The 21,830-nt window shown below is 34.7% G+C and overlaps 1 protein-coding gene across 6 annotated transcripts in view; it reads left to right on the plus strand.

Annotated features, from left to right (window-relative positions):
• ATP8A1 (ATPase phospholipid transporting 8A1) overlaps positions 1 to 21,830 on the plus strand; it is a 110,146-nt gene that overhangs the window by 23,063 nt on the left and 65,253 nt on the right. For 4 of the 6 annotated variants that reach the window (XM_069014198.1, XM_069014199.1, XM_069014200.1 and 1 more), the window contains 11 exons: positions 608 to 677; positions 1,274 to 1,401; positions 5,883 to 5,994; positions 6,829 to 6,994; positions 9,202 to 9,329; positions 11,987 to 12,064; positions 14,471 to 14,559; positions 17,673 to 17,745; positions 19,697 to 19,802; positions 21,013 to 21,095; positions 21,272 to 21,321. In XM_069014198.1, coding sequence (XP_068870299.1) covers positions 608 to 677; positions 1,274 to 1,401; positions 5,883 to 5,994; positions 6,829 to 6,994; positions 9,202 to 9,329; positions 11,987 to 12,064; positions 14,471 to 14,559; positions 17,673 to 17,745; positions 19,697 to 19,802; positions 21,013 to 21,095; positions 21,272 to 21,321 — 1,083 coding nt within the window. Of the gene's footprint in view, positions 1 to 607; positions 678 to 1,273; positions 1,402 to 5,882; positions 5,995 to 6,828; positions 6,995 to 9,201; positions 9,330 to 11,986; positions 12,065 to 14,470; positions 14,560 to 15,082; positions 15,128 to 17,672; positions 17,746 to 19,696; positions 19,803 to 21,012; positions 21,096 to 21,271; positions 21,322 to 21,830 lie in introns of all 6 variants that reach the window. The other 2 variants (XM_069014203.1, XM_069014202.1) reach the window with 1 other exon arrangement.

Consider the following 21,830-nt stretch of genomic DNA (forward strand, 5'->3'; position numbering starts at 1 on the left):
TAAGGGGTTTTTATTACTTATTTGATCCTTTTCAAAATCAAAACTTCTGTCTTAAATCTAAGTAGTAGGTGTTCTGTCCTTATGCCCAGAAAATGGGACATGACTGGAGTAATTTAGTAATTTCTCAGTGTGTGTCAAATGGATGAAGCATTCAAGTAGTAATATTCTGCACGAACTTAAAACTTTTAGTTTAACAAAGCTTTTGAAATGGCAGAAGGAGGATATATTTCAAAAACCTTACTATGTTATCCATAATTTAGACTTCTTTTATAAGAAAACTTTTTGCAAGGAAACTTTAGTATCTTAAACTCCTGATGCCTGCTCTAGTAAGCACTACAGATGCACTAAGCTGTGTCTGTATCATAATCCATGCATAAAGATAAAACACTTGCTGTATACAGTGCTTTTATCAATTTTTCATTTAAGAAAATAGGCTTTGGCAAACTTCTCTGAAAATGTAAAAGTACTGTTAATTTTTATAGACTTGGTTCTCGTTTGAAGATTTGATAAGACAAACCTGTTTGCATAAATAAGTATTACAAGATTACAGGAAGTTTATGGATTTTGCCATTATAATTTTAAATTCTGGATTTTTTTCTCTTAATAGTGAACCACAGGCCATGTGCTACATTGAAACATCTAACTTAGATGGTGAGACAAACTTAAAAATTCGACAGGTAGGTATTTCACTTTTGAGAATATTGCTAATACTATTTTTGTCTATTATTGCTTATAAAAGCATTTTATTACATTAATGGACATTTTGGAAGACTGAAATTTTAGTGGTTTGAATAAAAATGGGTTATTGGCATCATAAAAGTGGAGCAATGAGTGGTACTCCTCAGTCATTCTTTGTGCTTTATTTTCAGGTTTTTCCTTTGGGAAAATAGAAACATAAGTAGTTTGGGTATTGGCTTTGTTTGTAGAGAACAGATGATGAGGCAGAAGCCCTGCAGAAAGCAGCTGATGGGGCCAGTATTGTCCTTCAGGGACAGGTGGGGAATAGCAGATTCTGACTGAGTGCGCTGTCGCTGTGCAGGGACAGTCTTGCTGAGCTTTGTGATGGATTATGACCCTGTCCTGGTCACGGTATTTTCAGATGCCAAGGTGACTTTTTCAGTGTAGCACCCAGTTGTGACAGTAAAGTGTAGCTGGCCCATTTTACTCCCATTGGGATGATTGTTTTCTCATCTTGCACTATCAATTTCATAATTCATAGATTTTTTATTGGATAGTGTTTCTTAATTTCATGACAAATGAATTTTGTTTACAGGGTTTGCCACTAACATCAGACATAAAGGACACAGAAAGCTTGATGCAACTTTCTGGCAGAATTGAATGTGAGAGCCCAAACCGACATCTCTATGACTTTGTTGGAAATATCAGACTGGATGGGCATGGGTATGTAAATACAAGGAAGAAAATTTTGGGAGATTCAGTCTAACAGTAGATAGCTATGTGATCTTAAACTACTGAAGTTAAAATATGAATAGTAAATCTTTTTCTATTTATTCTCTGCTAGACCTTACTCTTGAAAAACTAGAGGCATAAAACCTTACTTCTAACGTCTACAACTCGAGTTGTTTTACTAGTTGTCCTTCAGAAAGCATTAGGTATTAATAATAGAAGAGAGTGCTAATCACATTCTGACAGTTCTGCAATATGTGCCTAGTAACTCAATTCTTAAGCATGTCATCTGTAACAGAAGCTGGATAGAAATGGTTTCTTGTCTGTTTTTTTTTTAATTGTTCTTTTCTTCTGTTTGTCTAAGTCTGGAGTGGAACAGAGTCCATTGCTATATACCACCAATTCTTCTAATTTCATAGCTGAAAGATGTTTAATACCTTAGTGTACTGAAAGTATGTTCCTTTAAAAATAGAAAATGTGCACTTACAATACACATGCTTGTACAACTGCTTAAAAAATTCCTAAAATACGTAAATGCTTAGCAAATACTGATATTCAGAGTCCTCTGTGGGTTCCCAGAAGATTTATTGCTAGGTCCAGAATTGCTGAATCCTTCATTCCCAAAGATTTACAGTATTTCTTAGTTATTCAGTATTTTAGTTATTCAGTTATTTCTTTCTCCATATCCAATATTGTTCATGTTTGTGGGTTTAGACTGATACATATAGTACTAACTAATTACTAAATACCTCTTTTTATTTTCCCCTTAATATTCCATTTTTTATTTACTGGTTTCTTACAGATGCATTCCGGGAGTTTTCAGTCGCAAGAGTGTGGATGTATTATAATTCCACTGTACTTGTCATTAAGAAGAGAAAAACATTTACCTGTAATTCTTCTCTGAAGGTAATAGTTATAACAGATCCACACATTCATTCTTCCTCCCTGGATATAAGGAAAAACATACTTTCCTTCTTAATCTAATAATTTAATTTTAAAATTTGATTTTAAAAAAATATTGAATATGCTGATGGCTATCATGCCTCAAGAATGTGTAGGAAGACGCCATCTGCTGGTCAGGCAATTTTTTATTTGAGAAATTCTGTTTTGGAATATTATGCCTGTAGTTCTTGTGCAGTAGGATAGTTCCAAAAGTGTGGCTCTAATATAATATTTACCTTCAGTGAAAAAGAATTGCAGGTAAGTAACTCTTTTTGGATCCTGGCCTTCTTTCAGCCTGAAAAATCAGTGATATGTTCTTTTTCTGTCCATATTAGAGGGAGCACAAATTCATCTAATTCATACTTATTTGTCCAGATCTTTAGACCTTCCTACCAGATGATGTAGGTCCTACCAGATGATGTAGGTCCAGTTGTGATTTACACTTTATCCGTTACCATCTTTACATATTTGCAAAAGCAATAGAGAATACTGAAAACATATCTCCCTCTTCTTTCACTTAATATAAGTCATTGGAGTGTCATAAATGTTGTATCTCATTGACCTTTCCAGTCTTTTCTTTTTCCTTTCATGGGAAAGCAACTCAAAAAAAAAAAAAAAAAAAAAAAAAAGAGTTTTCTTTTTCTTCTTTTGGATACCCAGTATTCAAGGAGACAGAACACCCATTACAGTTATTTTGCCTTTTGGCTAAATCTGTGAACTCAAAGAGGCAAAAGTTTTCTTGCTACCCTCAGCCTTTGAGTGAGCTAACCGTATCACCAAAGTGTGCAGCTCTTTATTATGCTCATGAGTATACAGAGGCATGTCAGCTTGGTTTTAGTCCATGAAGATATTTAGCTAGAGAAAGGAGAAAAGTTCTTTAGCCTCATTTATATGAAACTATGACTGGACAGTGGCTCAGAGAATGGTGAGGGCATTGTGCAAAACAAGTCAGATTCTAGTTGTCCAGACTTAAAGTAAGTGTTTTCCTGAAGACCTTCTTAAATTTTTGGATAAGAGTGAAGTATACTTGTTAACAAAAACATTCTGGTGTGTAAGTTTTCACATGTGTCTCAGAAATTACTAGTTCTTAATATACCTTTGGCAGCTCTGCCAGGAAAGTATTCTAAAAGCATCTTTCCCCATTGAGAACATCCCCTACTGAATACAACCCAAGCATGTTGTTGAGAGTCAGTACTTACGTAAAATACAAGAGAAATCAGATGAGTTGGATCAGCTTTAAGAAGGCTGAGGCTGGGAAACAAGACACTTGATGTCTCTGTCAAGTCATTGCACCATCACTTTATTAGAGTGGAGTGTGATCATGATGTTGAGAATTAGTCACACGACACCTGGCAGGGCTTTCTATGCCCCTGGGTGCTTTGCTGTCTGTTCTCATCTCATGTTAGTCTCTGTACCAGTTCTATTGGAGACAACTCCCAGTGTCTGGAATCCTATTCTCTTGTGATTGTCTTCCCAGTAAAACACTGGTCAGAATAAAGTCCTGTCCAAGTTGAAGAATGTTATCCATTTGAGAGCCACTGTCCTGATGGAAAAAATAGTCAGTGGATTCTGCAATAGAAGGGAATTTACTACATATTCTCCACAGGTTTTAGAGAGGGAAAACGAAGAGAAAGATCAGGAAGTGGTAGAAAGACTCTTGGAACTTACCTGACTCTTGAAGGAGTACAAGAGTTTAGAGTTGAAGATTTTGACTTCTGCTTTCTTCTCCTTTAACAGCAAAAGAGACAGAACCTTTTGGCATTCCAAAGGAGGTCCACAGTTCAAAAAGTTTCCAGTTTATCTATGGGAGACTAGCATATAGCCTAGAAAGTTTTTTCTTTCATCTTCTGTGACATTCATGTTAGTGTTAATAGACTGAAAATATCTATTTATTCTTAGGATGATAGGGAATCCATTCTGTGACTGAAATGTGTGTTGTATTGATAAATGATTCTAAAGTTTTAAAATGGTTCTGATCAAGGAGTGCAAATAAATGCAAGTGCAGAAGCGGCCTTTGATATCAACAGGAGTTCTTCTTAATGATTCCTGAGTAATTCAACCCCAGATGTTCCTTTCATACTTGAAAGGACATTTAGTCTCCTAGTTTTGCCATGATATGAACATATTTGAAATACATGAGCAGCACAGTTCAGATTTAGAAAACAAGTATCACTAAATATATTTAATATCAGTAAATATGTCTTACATTTCAGTTTTCTCTTCCAACACCTTCTTTTGATGCAGTGCCTGGACCTGGAAATTGTTTTCCATGGCAATATCATTCAGAATTTCAGTTGCTGAGGTATACTTACTTGCTGGGGAGAAGAATTCCTTAGTATGCTCTGTGCTAGTTTCCTAGAAAGTTAAGTGGACCAAGTTGTAATGGAGTGGTTTTTGTTAGTAGTTTGGTTTTTATAGAAAAGCATTCAAATATTTTTCCAGATTTTTTTTTTCCTCATTTCTTCCAGAACTGATTCCAAAAAACTGTTTGCCACTGTTAATTTTAAAAGAGCAATAATTCTACTTGCAGTGTTTGAATCTTAAATTGTGTGAGAGGAGAGGACATGATGGTCCAGAAGAAATTATTGCCTGAATCTCACTCACTGAGACTGACTATACTCTTTGAGTTACCCAAAATGTTACTAAATATAATGGCTTTTTCAGATGCTTTATATTTTATATATCAGAGATACAGTTGCTGTCCTAAATCAGTTAATTTGTGATCTTAATAATGTGTTGCTTTCAAAAAAGTAGAGATAGTAGTCTTAGGTAAGAATTCCAAACACTAGAGCACTTTTGACGCGTCTGAACTGCTAGCTGGTATTTATAGGAAGAAAAGTACCAAAACAGGGCATGTTTTTCCAAGGAAAAGAGTAATAATTATCTAATATTTTTGTATTTTAAGAAAAACTTGACCTACATTATATGTATAAAGACAGCTGTCTGAATTTAAGACAATTAAATGTTTCCAATGTCTTTTGAAGGTATGTTGCTCCTTTACTACACACAGTTTTAAAAGAATAACGGAACAAAATATACCTGGTTTTGCAGTTTAAAGAAGCCGCATGAAATATTATTGTGAATGTTAAATAAGTGTTTTCATAAGGATGTTTATTTCACTAGAAGAGTGGACTAACTTCAGAGTTCACAAAATTACTTCATTTGAAAATTGCTTTTGAAAATCAATTTTGCAGGAGACCATTTAGGAAAAAACTTGGTAATCATAAATCACAGGAGAATTAGACATTTTTAGTTTCAATATGCTTGGTTAGTAGTACCATATCGAAATTAGTAGTCCATAATAAAAATTAGGTGGTAAGTAAAATTTTTGGAAAGCTAGATTTTTGGCCTGGTTTTTATCTGTCAAGTTTTCTCTGTCAAAACTCCCAAAAAGTTAACTGTGAAAATTAGGTTCCTAATGTATTAACAATAATCCTGTAAATTTTGAGAAATCAGCTTTAACAGCTACTGATTACATTTAGTCATTGACATTGATTAGTTTTGTTTTAAAATGTAAAATTTCTTACTTCTAGTACTGTGCCATTGGGATCTGATCAGATTCTTCTACGAGGAGCTCAGTTGAGAAATACTCAGTGGGTTCACGGGATAGTTGTCTATACTGGACATGACACAAAACTTATGCAGGTTTGTCTCTCAGATTTTGTCTAATCTGTCTGTTTTATTACATTAATTTACCATGCCATGGTACAGAAAAATGGCTTGATTCAATATAGTAGTAAAATGTCAATAATAGAGCATCTTTCATATGAATTAAAAGCAATAAAAATAAAGCAATTTCTTGTCATTTTTAGTCACTTAGTCCCAAAGTAGTTTTTCCACTAGTACGCATATTCATTGATTCTATCTTGTAACTTGTGCTTTGAAAACTATTTATTAGCAAATTCTATTATCATAGTTTATCTTTTTATTTTTGACTGCTCCTAAAACTGTCCTCCTGTGGGGCTTTCTTTCAAGTGCAAAGGTAATCATTCTTGCCAGAAAACAAAATGAGGAGGGAGGATACTGAAATTATTTTGCCTAATGTGTTTTGAAATACCAAAACAGAGATGCACCTGTTGAAAAATAAGAATTTCAAATTGGCCATTCATGTCTTATTTACTGCTTTTCTAATTTGTAAAATAGTTACTTGAAAAATTGTGTTTGTATTAGCAGCTGTCTTCTATTGCACTGACAAGGTGTATGCGCATTCGTTTTTAATGTTTATTGTTAACTGTTGGTGTTACCAGTGTTCTGTGTGATTGTTTAAACTTCTTGTGGCACAATTCTAAAGCTCTAATTCATAGATTTATAAGATGCTGGGTGGGTTTTCTTTAAGTAAAACATTTTTAGAGCATTTATGATGATGGCGTATTTGGGAAAATATTTAGAAAAGGATATAGTAACATGTAATTTGAAAAGCAAGAACCGTGTTTCCTCATCTAATATTTAATAGCCACTGTTGGTTTTTGTCTTTTGCAGAATTCAACAAGTCCACCTCTTAAAATGTCTAATGTGGAACGAATTACAAATATTCAGATTTTGATTTTGTTCTGCATCCTTATTGCCATGTCTTTGATCTGCTCTATTGGCTCAGCTATATGGAACCGGAGGCATACGGGAAGAGACTGGTATCTTGATCTAAATTGTAAGATTTAAAATATTATATTAATATTTTAGGATTCAGTTGCCTTTCATAATTAGAAAGGACGATGATTGCCTTCCCTTGCACAGTGGGTTTTTTGTCAATCTCTCTTCTTTGTTGGCTAAAGTCATTAGGCTGGGTATATCGCAGCAAGTATAAAATTTGCCTTACTGTGCCATCTGAGCTCTTGCTAAATTCAGGAAGGGTGAGATGATTTGTTTTCCTCTACTTCTTTCAGGCACTACATCTCTGCAGCTCCCCAAAGTCTGTATCAGCATTCCACTGGCATAAACAGTCAGCTTCCAAGACATCAGACTAAACCCTTTTTGAGCTGTTCCCGATAGATTGCATTTAAAGCTGCAGCGACTTTCTGAATTTTTAAACTTGCTTGTCTTAGAAAGTGACTCTGTGGCTTATAATTTTTAGTGTGTAGGGATTTAACTAGTTAATATCAGAACTTAATAGACTTCTCCTAAAGAAGATAAAAGAGGCATGGGAGGTCTCATCTAATATATATTATACTGGGCAGCTGTACGTAAGGTGGATGCAGGGCACTGTGATGTTACACAGGCCTTCACAGCAACATGCAACATATTGACATAGTCTGACCCTCTGTGAGGAAACAAAATTTAAAAGAAGTTTTCATGAATATACTTTGCAGTCAATTATTCGTGTTTTCAGAATTTCTTATGGTGGGTCTAGAGCCTTTACTTAGGCAGGACCAAAACTGAAACAAAGCTCCTGAGTACAAAGTTTCTGAATGTAGTCAGCAGAGTGGGGGTTTTTGGGGTTTTGGTAAGTTCTAAAAGAAAAATCTTGGAGTTCTGATTTGAAGGCACTCCTAAAATTTCTGTGTCTTTATTTATGATGAACCTTGCTTCCCTTCTTTTCGATGCTGAGAAAGAAACTTTTTTTTTTAATTAAGAAACTTAACTTTCTTGTTTTCCTAGCAAGGTAAGGAAAAGTGAAATAGTTCATAGAATATTCACAATTTTCAGTAATATCAAAGAATGGCATTAGTTGTGCTTCATCTGTGCATTTTTTTTCTTTTCTGGGAAATATAAAAGTTTTAAGAATATGGTGGCTGTTATATGGTTAGCACAGTAGTGAAGCAGTTCATAAATTGTTGTTATTCCTGAAAAAAGAATGCATGAAATAGTGGCCATTGATACTTCGGTTTGTGTTTTTTCAACTGATTATCCATGTCAGTTTATTTTCTGATATATGTCCCATGATTAAATGAAATTATGTTGGGTTTTGTAAGGTATGTCCTTTAAGGCTGTATTCAGCACATATTTGTTCTGATACCAGATGCTTTTAATATGTCAGAAGCATTTTATCCCCCTTTCCCCCTAGTTATTTAATTTTTTAGCTCCCTGGTCTTTTAGACTAGTACTTCATTTGATGCTGGAATTGATATTAATGAAAGCCTCCAAAACCTTCTTTCCTGGATCTTAGAGTAATAACCAAATCCACATTGAACAGACAGTGGAAACCTATCTGAGGCCCTTTTTCTTCGAGATACCTTGAATACAGGCAGGCAGGCTCCATCTTTTGCCCTTTTTCTGTATTGTAGAACAGACTTTCCCATTTGCATCCTCTCTGAGGTGCTGCTGCTAGTTACCTTTAAAAGAAAAACATAAAACTTTAAAGGAAAAAGTAGTATAAAACTACTTGGTTTATATGTTAATATTCACATTTCCAGTTGCTTAGAACTTTCATTAAACTCTCTCATTTCATCTCTTCCTTTCATGGGGTGTGACTTTACCTTTTTCATAGTATTTTGCTCTGTTGAGGGAGATTATATGATTGTGTGAGTGTGGATGGAGAAAAAATGCATTCCACTATGTATTTCCCCCTTTCAAAATATAAAACTGTAATATTTTGAGTTTAGAACTTGGTTGCTTATGTAGATATTCCCAGATTTTGATCTTAAAATGTAGCGAAAGAGGGAATGGCTGGTAAGTTTGCTCTTCAGAAATTGGAGATGATTGCGAAGATCGCTGAAATTGAACTCCTCTATTATAATAGAGATCCTTAACTCTGATGAAGGTCTTATCTATAGGCAAGTGACACTGTAATTAACTCCAAAATTTCTTCTCAGAACACTTTAAAAATCAGCTGTTAATACAATATTCTGAATACAATAAGTGTATATATATATCTAAGTACAGTCTCAAATGTTTATTGTTTACTTTGGTTTTTGGCAGATGGTGGAGCAAGCAACTTTGGATTGAATTTCTTGACTTTTATCATTCTCTTCAATAATCTTATTCCAATCAGCTTGTTGGTTACACTTGAAGTCGTTAAATTTATCCAGGCATATTTCATAAATTGGGTAAATATTATTTTTATAATACTCATTGATTTCTAAAATCGAGTGATTCACAAGTAAGTGAAATGATGGATTGTTTGTCTATGTATACATTCTTTTCAGATTTTTTCTAAATGCTGTTTATTAGTGGAATCTGAGGAGGTAATAATAAGTTATTTTATTTAGTGCTCTTGTATCTGCACCAGATTGATTTTTGGAGCATGTTTGTTCTAATCCACTAATTGTAGAGGAGCAAAGTGAGCTATCTGTGGATTGCAGATAGAAACTTCAGGTTCGCATATTCCCCGAAACGTGATTAAAACCAAATTAGGTTAAATGTTGATACCAAAAAATTGATATATTTTATTTAACTGTAAATGAGCGTGAAAGAAGGAAATAGAAAAAGAAGTTGGGGGGAGGACAGGAAGAGTGAGAGAGACAGATTAAGTAGAAATATATCACCCCTCCATGGCTCCCAATGACGTGTTGTCAGTCCTCTCCATCTGGTCTTCTTGGTGGCGAGGGTCCCCCTCCAAAAGGCATAGAACTCAATGGATTAATATTTAATTAACCAGCCTGGTTTGGGCCAGGTGGAAATACTCAGGGCAAGTTTGACACTGTCTGTGGCAAGGCTCTGGATTAGTTGCATCATTGTGCATCATGTGCAGTGCTCTGGTGCAAGGCCTCAGGAATGAGTCTGGGGAATGCTTTGGGGGTCTTTGATGGATTGTAACACCCCCTCAGGTGCCCCTCACATGAATGTCCTGTGGATGTGGATTTCCTGGGGTGGTGGGGGGTTGTTTCAGAGCTGAGCCTGTTTGTGTAAGGGAGGATGGGTGTTCACTGCGTTTGACCAGAGGTTGCACCACACCCCCAAGACCTTCCTCCCCCTCCGCCCTTGGTGGGGGCAGAGTCTGTGCAAACCTGGCAGCAGGAGATAAGCTTGAGAGCTATGGCCTCCCGCAGCCCAAAGCCATCGAGGGATGATTTTCAGGACAGCTACTGGGATTGGCCCTCCCTGCCATGGATGCTCTCCCAGCCTTATCTGTTTCTTCCCAGACCTGAGATGACTGAACAAAAGTGTCGCTTTATCTTATCTCAAGTTCTCTTAGCTGGCTTAACTTACAGTCCAAGGTTTTAGTCAGGACTGTAAGGTGAGCTTCAGTGGTGCAGCTTTACACATCAATGTTTAAGCCATGAACTATAGTCAGTCTCTGACAATGTTCTTGTGCTTTTTACTTTCTCATTATTGATATTCAGGTATCAGTTTCATTCAGAATCACCAGAAGACAGTGTTTTGCAGTGCTGGGGAATTTTGTCCAGTTTCAGATTTTATTTCCAGACTTACCCCATGTTTTGGGGTTTTTTGGCATTTTGCTTGGTGTTTTTTTCTCAAGCACAACCATAGTTTAATGGAGTGGGGGTTTATTGTACAAAGGCAGTGTCTGTTAGTATTATGAACTGTTAGTATTATTTCATAAGTATCACTTACGAAATATATAAAGATCATTTTGTCATCCCTTTAATTTTTTTTTTTCTTAATGAACTAGTGGGGGAAATGAAGGTTTTACTCTGTTTGAGGTGGAAGTGAGCTATTTTCCTTAAAGCCATGTAAGCATGCCTTCCATTTTTCTGGTTTTTTTCCTGAATGTATATTTATCGTAGCATTCTGAACACTTCAATCTGATTCCTTGATCAAATGTGTGAAATAGATTTGTATGTGTGAGATATGTCACGGAGATATAGATAAGAGAGCATGTGAAGTAGCAGGTGAAGCACATCCTTTATTTTAAAAGTTAAATACTTTTATGAGCAGTCAGCTGGTTTCAATCTCTTAAATTTTTCTTGTGCTGTGAAACAAACTCGTAACAAATTGAAGAATGCAATGAAATTCTTCCTTAATTTTCTGTATTTTAAAATCGATGTTCAGCAAAGACCCATTTTTGCGTAGATTGCCACTGTTTATACAGGAAATCAGAAAGGCAGTTTTAACTTCTCTTCCTGCCCCAGTTTCTGTTTATGTGGGATTAGTTGCCTTTAATTTATCCTAATCTGGGACTCTGGACGTTTATCTTAGATAATATTTCTCTTTGTGTGTAGATTATATTTGCATGGAGAAGTTGATCATCTGCAATCTGTTGCACTACGTTGCCATATTTGACATTTTAATCTTTTACTGTATTTGAAAACAAACTCTGATATTTATTTAACAAGTAAGAGGAAAAGAACTCACACCATGTGAATTGTATTTTACATTTATTGTGTACTTGCAGATTTATCTTCATGTTTTTATCTCAAGATATATTTATCTTGCTATTTAGAAATGACTGGTTGTGCATACAATAGAATTAGGTAAGACTGACTTCTCCCTAAGAGTCACAGTGTAGTATTTCTGCTTGTTGCTGAAGCTATTTTAGATGTATGGGTCAACAGTTTTTCAGTAATACAGATCACTAGAAATAATCTGAGCAAAATCTCCCATGAGAAAATCTTATTTCTTCTGGGGACTCTTGGAAGTGATCTGATAGTGTCTGTGGCTTCCCATGTTGAAACAATTTTAAGTAGATCTATTCATGTTTGGTCTTTTCTTCTATACTTAACTTTTCTATTTATGTGCTAGATATTTTGTAAGAAGTTTTGGAAGACTGATTTCTAAATATGTGTACTTTTTTTGTCTGTAGGACATAGACATGCACTATGAACCTACGGACACTGCTGCAATGGCTCGTACTTCCAATCTCAATGAAGAACTTGGACAGGTAGAAAAAAAAATTACTGGTTCTAACTCTGTGTATTGAAATTATTCATGTGAGGATTTTAAAAAATATATTCTTGCCTTAGTATTTGCTTATATTCATTCTCTTTTTGTCAGATATTTTTAAAAATACTTTGCAATATAAGCAAATTAAAACCAGTATTAAATGAACAATCTTTGTATCAATGTGTATGTGGTCATCACAGAAGATTGAAGTTTATCAATAAAGTTACAAATCAAAGGAATTTTGAGCATTAAGGCTGTCTGTGGCACAAAATTTAGTCTCGGTATATACACTCATGATGATGTGTCTTCAGTATGTCTTTTTTTTCCACATGCTCTGCATTCCTCAGAAGAGGCAGTGACTATCTTACGGTTGAAACACAGTTTATATATGACCTCTTTTCTTGCCACTAAAGACTGGAAGCTGTGAATGGAATGGGGTCTCATGGCTGAATTAAACCGTGGAAATTTGAGCTTAATTCTTCTTTTTGATTTGGAGTTCTCTTTGAATACTGTAAAACCAGTTGGACTTTCACGAGAGATCACTTGTATGTTGTTCATACTATGGAAGTATGACTTGCTACAAGTGTGTCTGGGACACGGGGTGTACTTTTAGAAGCACTGCACATGGTATTTGCTCTTTCAGTCGATTGTGTTTGCAGTCTTGCTTTAAAAACATGCTAAGCTTTCTGGTACACTGGTGATGGGCAACTCTTGCTGTGGAAAATAAATTACATGCTCATTTAATTGAATTGTATTATGAACACAAGTATGCATGTTCTTTCATTTCCTAACCTAGAAATAACTAATTCTTTACTTTATTGCGTGGGAATGTAAATGTTGTCTCTAGCTTTCCAAACCAAATAAATAATAACTTGGTTTTAGCCATATAGCAAAGCAGCCCTAGGGCCTAATACTTAAGAGATGTGCCTTTTGGAAAAACTGTTTGAAGATTAACATGTTCTATGACTGGTTTACATAGAGGAGTACAGGGCTTTTGCCTGCTGGGTTTGACATGTATGTGCAGAAAACTTTGTTCTTTTCCTGTCTTTAAAGGGGAGTACGAGCTCCTCTAGTGGGGAAGAGTCTTTGTTGAATCTTAGCTTTCCTTCTGTTTCATTTTACACTGTCTGTTTTTTCTATCTCTGCAGCTTATTTGTTATTCACATTCCCAGACACATTCTTTCCTTTTGACTTCAGTAGTTTTTGTCTTCATTTCTTAGGTTTCTCATCAAATTCTCCTTCACCATCAGGAGCTGGTCAGACTTCTTGGGATTTACACTTTCATTTTTTTGACAGATTCTTAATTTGAGCAGATTTTTGTAGGGAGACCAAAGGACTGTGCTTAAAAGAGCAGTTTTCTTCTTTGAAGTACATGAGGATTGCATATAAGGAAGAGAAGATTTCCCCCAAGAGATCTTTAGGTTTAAAAAAGGCAAAACTTTGGTGTTGGAGAAAAAAGCTGAATTTTCTTAGCTGCAACTCCCATTTTCTCATTGTGCCCATACACAACAAAAACAAAACAAAAAGTGCAGCATAAACCTGACACAGAGGAAGATTTCTTCTAACTGCTGATTTGGCTAAGTCATAATTCCTCAGAAACATTTTTACTAATACATAGCTTTATTAGTCCTATTAATTCCTAATTAAGAATCCTTGGATTTATTTTTAATTAGAAATAAATTTTAATCAGTTGAAATTTATCTGTGACTCACAGAAGTTTACGTTCATCACAGATGACTTAATTTCTTCATACATTAACTTTTTTCTTAAAATTGGGTTTAAACGAAGCTTAAAAATATCACAGGTTCATGTACTCAGCTTTGAATTTTAAAATGCTTTACCTAGTAGTTTCTGGAACAGAAGGGTTTATAATGCTAGGGAAACAGGAGATCTAGGTAGAAAGGAATGTATTTCTTCTTTCCTGTTATTTGGCATTTCTGATCTGTTGCTCTTCTACTAACATTTCGGCTTTAAGAAGATATTTCCATGCCAAAAAGATGGGTTTAGAAATGCATATAGATATACTTTTCTTACCATATGGCTTTCTGTCAGAAGTTTAATGTTTTACTGGCAAAGTCATTGGTCTTCACTAGTTTCTTGCACTTCAACAGAATGTAGAGTGAGGGATGGTTAAGTATACCACTGGGCACTGAAGAAAGCTTAGCTGTCCTGACATCTCCGTTGATTGATTTCTTTGGAAATGGGTATGAGGGATGTATATCTGCCATGTTTATGTATTGGTTTTGTTGTTGGCTTTTTTTCTATAAAATGTGAAAATTGCAGAACAGGTGAAAATATGTTCTGCAAAAATGTTCTGCAAAAATATGTTGATAGCTATGAATGCTACTAGATATGTCACTAACTGCTGAATGTTAATGTATAATGGATTTTATCATTCATTTAGGTCAAATACATATTTTCTGACAAAACGGGTACCCTGACATGCAACGTCATGCAATTTAAGAAGTGTACTGTAGCAGGAATTGCATATGGGTAGGTATTTTTACATACTGCTTCATCTGTGTGCCTCTGTCCATATGTACCCATGCATTAATACTGCAGTTAAAATAAACTTACACCTGGCAATATCTATAGCTCAGTCAGCTTTTTGTGACTGTAAGATGTTACTTACAGGAGACAGGATCATTTCTGTCAAGACATCTCTTTTTGCAAAGAGGAACAGAAATTGAGATACCACAGGCTTTCTGCTGTAAGGCAACTTCAAAATGCATGTTTTTGCCATTGTTTACCCTGCTTAATGTTGTTACAAAATAAAAGCCTGAGGGAGACTTGCAAAAACTTGGTTTGTTATAGTTTATGAAGTCTCAATAGCAGCACCATATTTTTTGTAATTTTCATTGCAATCTAGGCACTCGCAAAATAGTTGCAAAAAGGGGGTTTTTTTGGTAATTTGGTTTGATTAGCTAGCTACTTTTTTTAATACATGATCCAATTTTTTAGCAGTTGTGATTCTTTCTCCTCTCCCTGTTCTATTTTTCCCTTGCTTCTTATGCAGCCATTGCCCTGAGCCTGAGGATTATAGTGTTCCTTCAGATGATTGGTAAGCTCTAAAGATCATTTAGCTTCTGCTGTTTCTTGAATCTTCAGGTTTAAAAACACTGAGCAATGTATTTAAAAATTCAGCTAAATATGCGATAGTTTGCTACTCAGAAATTATTTCAGCATTGAATTCATGCAGACTGACCATCTTACACAAATTTATGCCGTCCAAATTCTATGGCATTAGGTTGCATACTCAGGAATAGAATCTCTGATAGGGTCCCTGAAATATAATGCAGTCATTCTACTTACAGTCCTGGTGCAATTCAGAATTACTTATTGGAGAGGAAGTTGTGTCTTTTGTTACGTATTTGGTACTATGGTAACTTCAATCACACTGTTCTACTGTTAGTCAGTAATATGTTAGAAATAATCAATGATGAGCTTAGAAAAAAAAATCCATATTTGAGAGTGAAAAATATGTAATGTTATTGTTGCTATTTTACTTCCTACAGATAATTTTAGAATATTAGCACTACATAGTTCTTAAATGGAACTGAGATTAGAGCACCCAAATACACTTGGGACTGACATTGATATCTTGACAGGGGCATCAGGAAAGATAAAGTCCTAACTTCCTTTCTGTTCTTATCTACATGATGCCTTGTACTTCTTCATTATACTTTCTTAAACTAAGTGTTTGCAATACCATTCAAAGTAAGCTCAGGTACATCAGAGAAAAAAAATGTCATTTATGGCCTTTAAATTATCACTGTTTTATTTGTTGAAAGTGGAAACAAGGCAATGTCACACAGAATTGGAATGTGTTGTCATCTTTTGTTGAAAACATTTGAAGGAAAAAAAGTCTTTTCTAAATTAGAATTAATAAGTTTAGATAGAAAAAAACCCTCAAATCCTGAAAAATTCCTCTCACAACACATAAAATGTAGTACACATGCACACCCCAAAATCTTACCTGATCTGAATGTCATCATTTGATGCAGAAGGAAAATGTTTCTTAAAGATGCATAAGTGTGCTTAACTGCATACAAGTGGTTTCATTAAAACAGTGCAGTGCTTCCATGAAGTTAAGCATCCTTGCTTAAAAGCTATTAATGAAAAAAGACTAGTTTTGACTAGCACACATAAAAATCTTTTTGAGTACATCTGAAATGGATAAACCAATATCCAAAAGAACAAATCCAAGCCTTTTATAGGAAAATAATATATTAGAAATACTTATAAAATACAATGCTTGAAATTTCTTGGTGTGGAAATCTGTTGCAATTAATAAAATCTGTTTGTGACAGTAACATTTCTAGCCCTAACATGACTAATATACTAAATCCCAAATCTTTTATATCTTTTTTTTATTATTATTAGAAAGAATTGTTTTCCACTTTGTCACAACATATACCTGCAAATAGTTTTCCTTATTTTAGTGCTGAGAATCTGGAAAATTTACATCAGAAAGCTTTAAGGAAACAAATCTTAAAGCTTAGACTCTAAACAAATATAATAAGTCTGAAGATGTTATTATTTGGCACTTCAAGATCTATTTGCTTTGCATTTAAAAAAAGTCTTTGTGAAGGAGAATGCTTCAAATTTTTCACTTTAGTTATAGTTAGAAAAAGTAGTCCTTGCACGGCTGTACAGAGGAGGTTCTGCATTTTATATCCCTCCATAGCAGTTTTGCAGGACTAAAACAGATCACTTTTGGTTTTCATAGAGAATCCTTAGACTGCCTTTGATGTATATGGCTTATTCTTCAATTTAAATCACCAAATGTATTTATTCTTTTGTAAGATTATGTAATCCAAAGCAAGACCCAAAGTAAATGGAAAAAAATAAATTCCTTCAACTGGATTCACCTTTCAGTATTGTTTTGTTTCACTAAAATTCAGTCATCTAGATATTCAGCTGTAGTATTAAGACTGTAGCTGTAGACAGCTGCAGTAACAAATCTTCTAAGAAGTATCTACATTTTTGAGGAGATGTTAGTGTATGACTTTATTTGTCCAGAACTATCTCTTTCTTGCATTTCTTAATTCTATACTTCGCCATTGTTGCTGTGTCTTCTTTATCTTTCAATTTAATATGTTCCTTTTTGATCATAAGTAATAGAAAGCAAACCCTCTACATGCAGACTTCTCTCAAGTCTGAACTCATTTGTTTACCTCTTTCAGATAACAGACTTGCTTTTCTGCAAACATTTAGAAACCTATCCCAAAACTGCTAATTTCTTGTTGAAATGTGATCTCTTTAGGCATATTTGTTTTGTGTCCCTTCTGTAATCTCATTCTAGAGATCAGAAGACAAGAAGCCTCAGTCTTACATTGTGGATATATTTTTACTTCATCCTTCATTACCTGAATTCAGCAGAGAGACTTTGCTGGATTTAAGTGTATTTATATAAACCAAGGTTTCTTTAAATTAAACAAACTTTGGAAATGTGAAAGGAGTACCTTTTCGATTCTTTTTCTCACAGTACATGATTGCAGCCTTTATTGTAGCAGCTATAGCCTGAAACTTTTGTTTGGATGATTTGTATATAAACTGTTAAAATCATGCTAAGAATGATCTCTTTTTTACTTAATTATTTCTAGGCAAGGCCCACAAAATGGAGAAGAAAAAACATTTAGTGACGTATCATTACTGGAGAATCTTCAAAACAACCATGTAAGTTATATAGAAACAATTACCATTGTTTTATGAGATGAAACCATTGCTTCCAGTAATTCAAAAGATTATGTCCTTTGAGGGGAAAATAAATAAATTGTGTATTTATACAAAATCAGCATGACCTCATTAAAACTTTTGTAATTGTTGCTGATACATGTTAATTACATCCAACCCTTTTTTTCCCCCCTTCCTTTTTTGTTTTGATGCTATGGTTCAGATGTTACAAGTTTGAAGTCGTCTCATGTTCTTCATTCTCTGGGTGTTTTACTGGTACTCCTGTGGTTCAGATGATGTCATGACATCCATTAAAGCTTTTAGGATAAGCCAAGTTATTTTACATCCTGACATGATTTACCTGGGCTGGGACAGGAGTCAGGAGTTAACCGTATGCAGTGGGTTTGTGTGCATGCTTCCATGAGGTTAGATCTTCAGTTCAGATGATGAAACGAAAAAGGCATTTTGGAGGCTGTTACTTGCACCAAAGAGACAATACATTTCTCAGGAAATGAACAAGTTATTTTATGATCTGTTTAAGAATCAGTACCATCATTACAACTTTCTGTCTTTTGTTTGTACAACAGATGTTTTTACCTAGTCATAACCAACACCTACTTTAAACAGTGTAACTATTTGTTCTCTTTTTGAAGAGTGTAAGTAAATTGCTCTTTTCTTAAATTTTGTCTTCCCAGGAGACTAGTTCCAGTTTAACTGACAGACAGTGAAGCATCTTTTTCTTACAAATGGGGCAGTCTTTAATGGTAGACATCTGAGAGCCATTCTCAAGTGTATCTAAAGCAGAGGGGACTCTTACACTTACCTGCACAAGCCATTTATATTTACAGTGCTGGTAACAGGGAGAGTAGCATAGTTTGAAAGAGGCATTAACTATTACTGCTGTTGTCAAAGTGTCCTTGGTGTGCAAGTGTTGAACCTTCACAGTTTTCTGGTAGATACGTAGTGTTAAGTATATATATAATATGAGCATGCAAGCTATAAAAATGTGTTTGTATGCATGCTAAAAATTGAGATACACATTCAAAGAGAGGTTTCACCACTGTATTTTAAATGTCTTCTGAAGTGCTTTGGAAAAGAGTTTGTAATTCAACCTGTTGAGGTGAGTGAGCCACTTCTGAATACATCTTAGAGGATTTGGGGGCCCTCAGTGGAAGAGAACAGGAACCTCTCCCATTTAGTGTTTCTGCACTACAGAATTAAATTAGGTTTTCAAAGATTATTGTATTTTATAGAGCAATTGTAATGTTATTCTTAGTCTACTACAAATATGAAAAACCATAAATATGCTTTCAAGGAACCCTCAGTTGAGGTGGCAGCTGCTTTGAGCTCACTTACAGGGAATGCTGGGGTTTCTTTTAAACAACCATTCAGGAGTCAATTCATTCGTTTTGCAAATGCCAGCTGTAGTAATAAGGTTCTTAGCCTGATATATTCATTTAAATGTCTTCTTGAAAAGCAGTATGATATTGCAACATTTTCTTTGTGATTTTTGCTGTTAGATGGTAGATGTATGCTGCATCTTTCTAAAGGTTCTTAAAAAGCATTGTCAAATACAGTATTAAAAGAAAGTAAAAGAGATTTTTTAGTAAAAAAGACAACATTCAAAGAGACTTCTGTGAATAAAGTAAAATTTTTTCAATACACATTCATACTTACCTTTCCTAAAAAATGATTATTTGAACTGTTCTATGGTTATCTAATTTTGATTGTTACGATAGCAGATGCCACTAAATTCTATTTATATAACCAGTATGTAAGTACAGCAGAAAGAAGTTACCCTGCATGCTGATTAGTGTATAGGTGGTTTTTAAAGAAAAGAGGAACAATCTGTCATTAAATTTTTGTGGGCTATTATTTGTCTATATCTATTATTACATTTTGGTTATTTATTGCTTAAATGATTAATCACACTCTGACATCTTTTTTTTCTTAGCCAACTGCACCTATAATATGTGAGTTCTTGACAATGATGGCAGTGTGTCATACAGCAGTTCCAGAAAGAGAAGGTGATAAAATTATATATCAAGCAGCATCTCCAGGTAAGGCTCAAATAACTCAGTGAACGTATTCTATCAACTCAACAAGCAAATTTTATTTGGTTCATTGTTTTTGAAATATCTTCCAAAATTTTTAAGAAAAATCTATAAACCGTATCCCTCAAAAAAAGTTGGTATCAACTAAAATCAATTTTGTAAAAAAGGATTTAGACTTCTTAAATTTTCTTCAGAAAATACATCTGAATGTCCTGTGGATTATGTAAGGGCAAATAATCAATAACCATACAGCACTACTAAGGTGTTGTCAGATTGCTGTGGAATTCTAAAGGAACTGCTCAGAGGTAAATAAAAATCTATCAGGAGACAAATTGATGTTCTTGGTTGTGAACCTATTCTGTACTTGGTAACCATGATACTGATCGAGAACAGAGACTGTGTAATCAAAACAGAAATGTTTTTAATAGGATAGAAGTTGTGATAAATTCTGTTAGAGATTGACAAAAGATTATAATTCAAAAGGTCTGTTTCAAGCCTATTGTGGTTCATAGACAACTTTTGAATTCAGCAAATGATGAAGCAAGGCAGAATGATTAAAATATGTTCAGCTCTGCTGAGCTAATGTGTTACAAGTTATGATGGTAAAAATTACCCAAAGTGCAGAGGATCTTCCCTGACTGCCCCGGCTTCTAGGTGCCTACCTTTCTGAATCCTGTCCTTCAGCAGCTGAGAGACAAGGGCAGAGGTAGGGCCATAAATAAAGTAAACTGAGTCATGGCAGTGTTTTACTAGGCATTGCAAGCAAATTCCATTCTGACATCCTGAGCCACTTGGAGAGAACTGATGACTGTTGGAGATGTGGTTGCTGGTTTCCTGAATGTAGACAATGAAGATACCTATTATTTACAGGAATGACTTCTAACTCTTCTCATACAAACCAGAACCTAAACAAAAAGCAATGTGCTTTGTCCAGTGCCCTACTGAGGAAGGTGCTAACCTAGGTGCTTCGCAGATGGTGCTCACATTACTGAGCTGAGAGTGTTCCTTTCAGGGCTTATTTTCTCTGAACTGTAAACTCATTTCATCAGTTTTAACAGGAGAACAAAGAGTTCTTTCCAGCACCACATCTAATCTTAAAATCCATAAAGGAAAAAGGAAATGAGAAGTAGAAAAGCCTGGACTGTGTTCATTAAATCATCGGGTAAACGAACCGTTTTCTGGTACATTTGTAAAATAACTATTTAACTTGCTGCAGATGAAGGAGCATTGGTCAGAGCAGCCAGGCATCTTCGTTTTGTATTCACTGGAAGGACACCTGACTCAGTAATCATTGAGTCTGTAAGTACATTGGAGTAACATTATAATTTACTGTATTTGCTTCTGCTTTAGTTTAAATAATCTCAATAACTGCATTATGGTACATTTGCATTGACATGTTTGGTTCAGTTTGGTTCTTTTGCTTGAGATTTTTCCTTTAATTCTTACCCTTTTTTTATTTTTTTTTTATTCTTCAGCTGGGACAGGAAGAGAGATATGAACTGCTAAATGTCCTGGAATTTACAAGGTAACTTTTTACATGATGTCTTTTTGTGGAAATACTTAGAAACTTCTCTCATGAATAAAAATGTTTGCATTTTTTATATTTTTACAGGCAAAGTATGCAGGTTGTGTAGCTTTCATCTGTGTAATATGTAAACAGACAAATAGACAAAGCAGAGTACATGATTAAAATTAAAATTACACCTCCTGGTTTATTGTAAAACAATTTTGGAGGCTTTTTTTTTTTCTTGTTGTCTACATTGTGACTAATATTTTTCACTTTGCCTTTGCTCAAAGATTAAGAAAACCTTTGATCTCAAAACTTTAAAAAATCTGTGAAAAGTAATATAGGAAAGTACTCAAACTTCTAAAAGTATTTCTGAAATCCCTGGCGCCATATGGTTTATTAAAAAGCAAGTGTATTTATCATGACTGATAAAATTAAATTTTGCATTTGACCTTAAATACACTTTTATAACTATGGCTTGTTTAAATACTCTAAACTGAAACTCATTTATGTTCTGAGCAGCATCA

Source organism: Aphelocoma coerulescens, chromosome 4 (genome assembly GCF_041296385.1).
Source record: "Aphelocoma coerulescens isolate FSJ_1873_10779 chromosome 4, UR_Acoe_1.0, whole genome shotgun sequence".
NCBI lineage: Eukaryota > Metazoa > Chordata > Aves > Passeriformes > Corvidae > Aphelocoma > Aphelocoma coerulescens.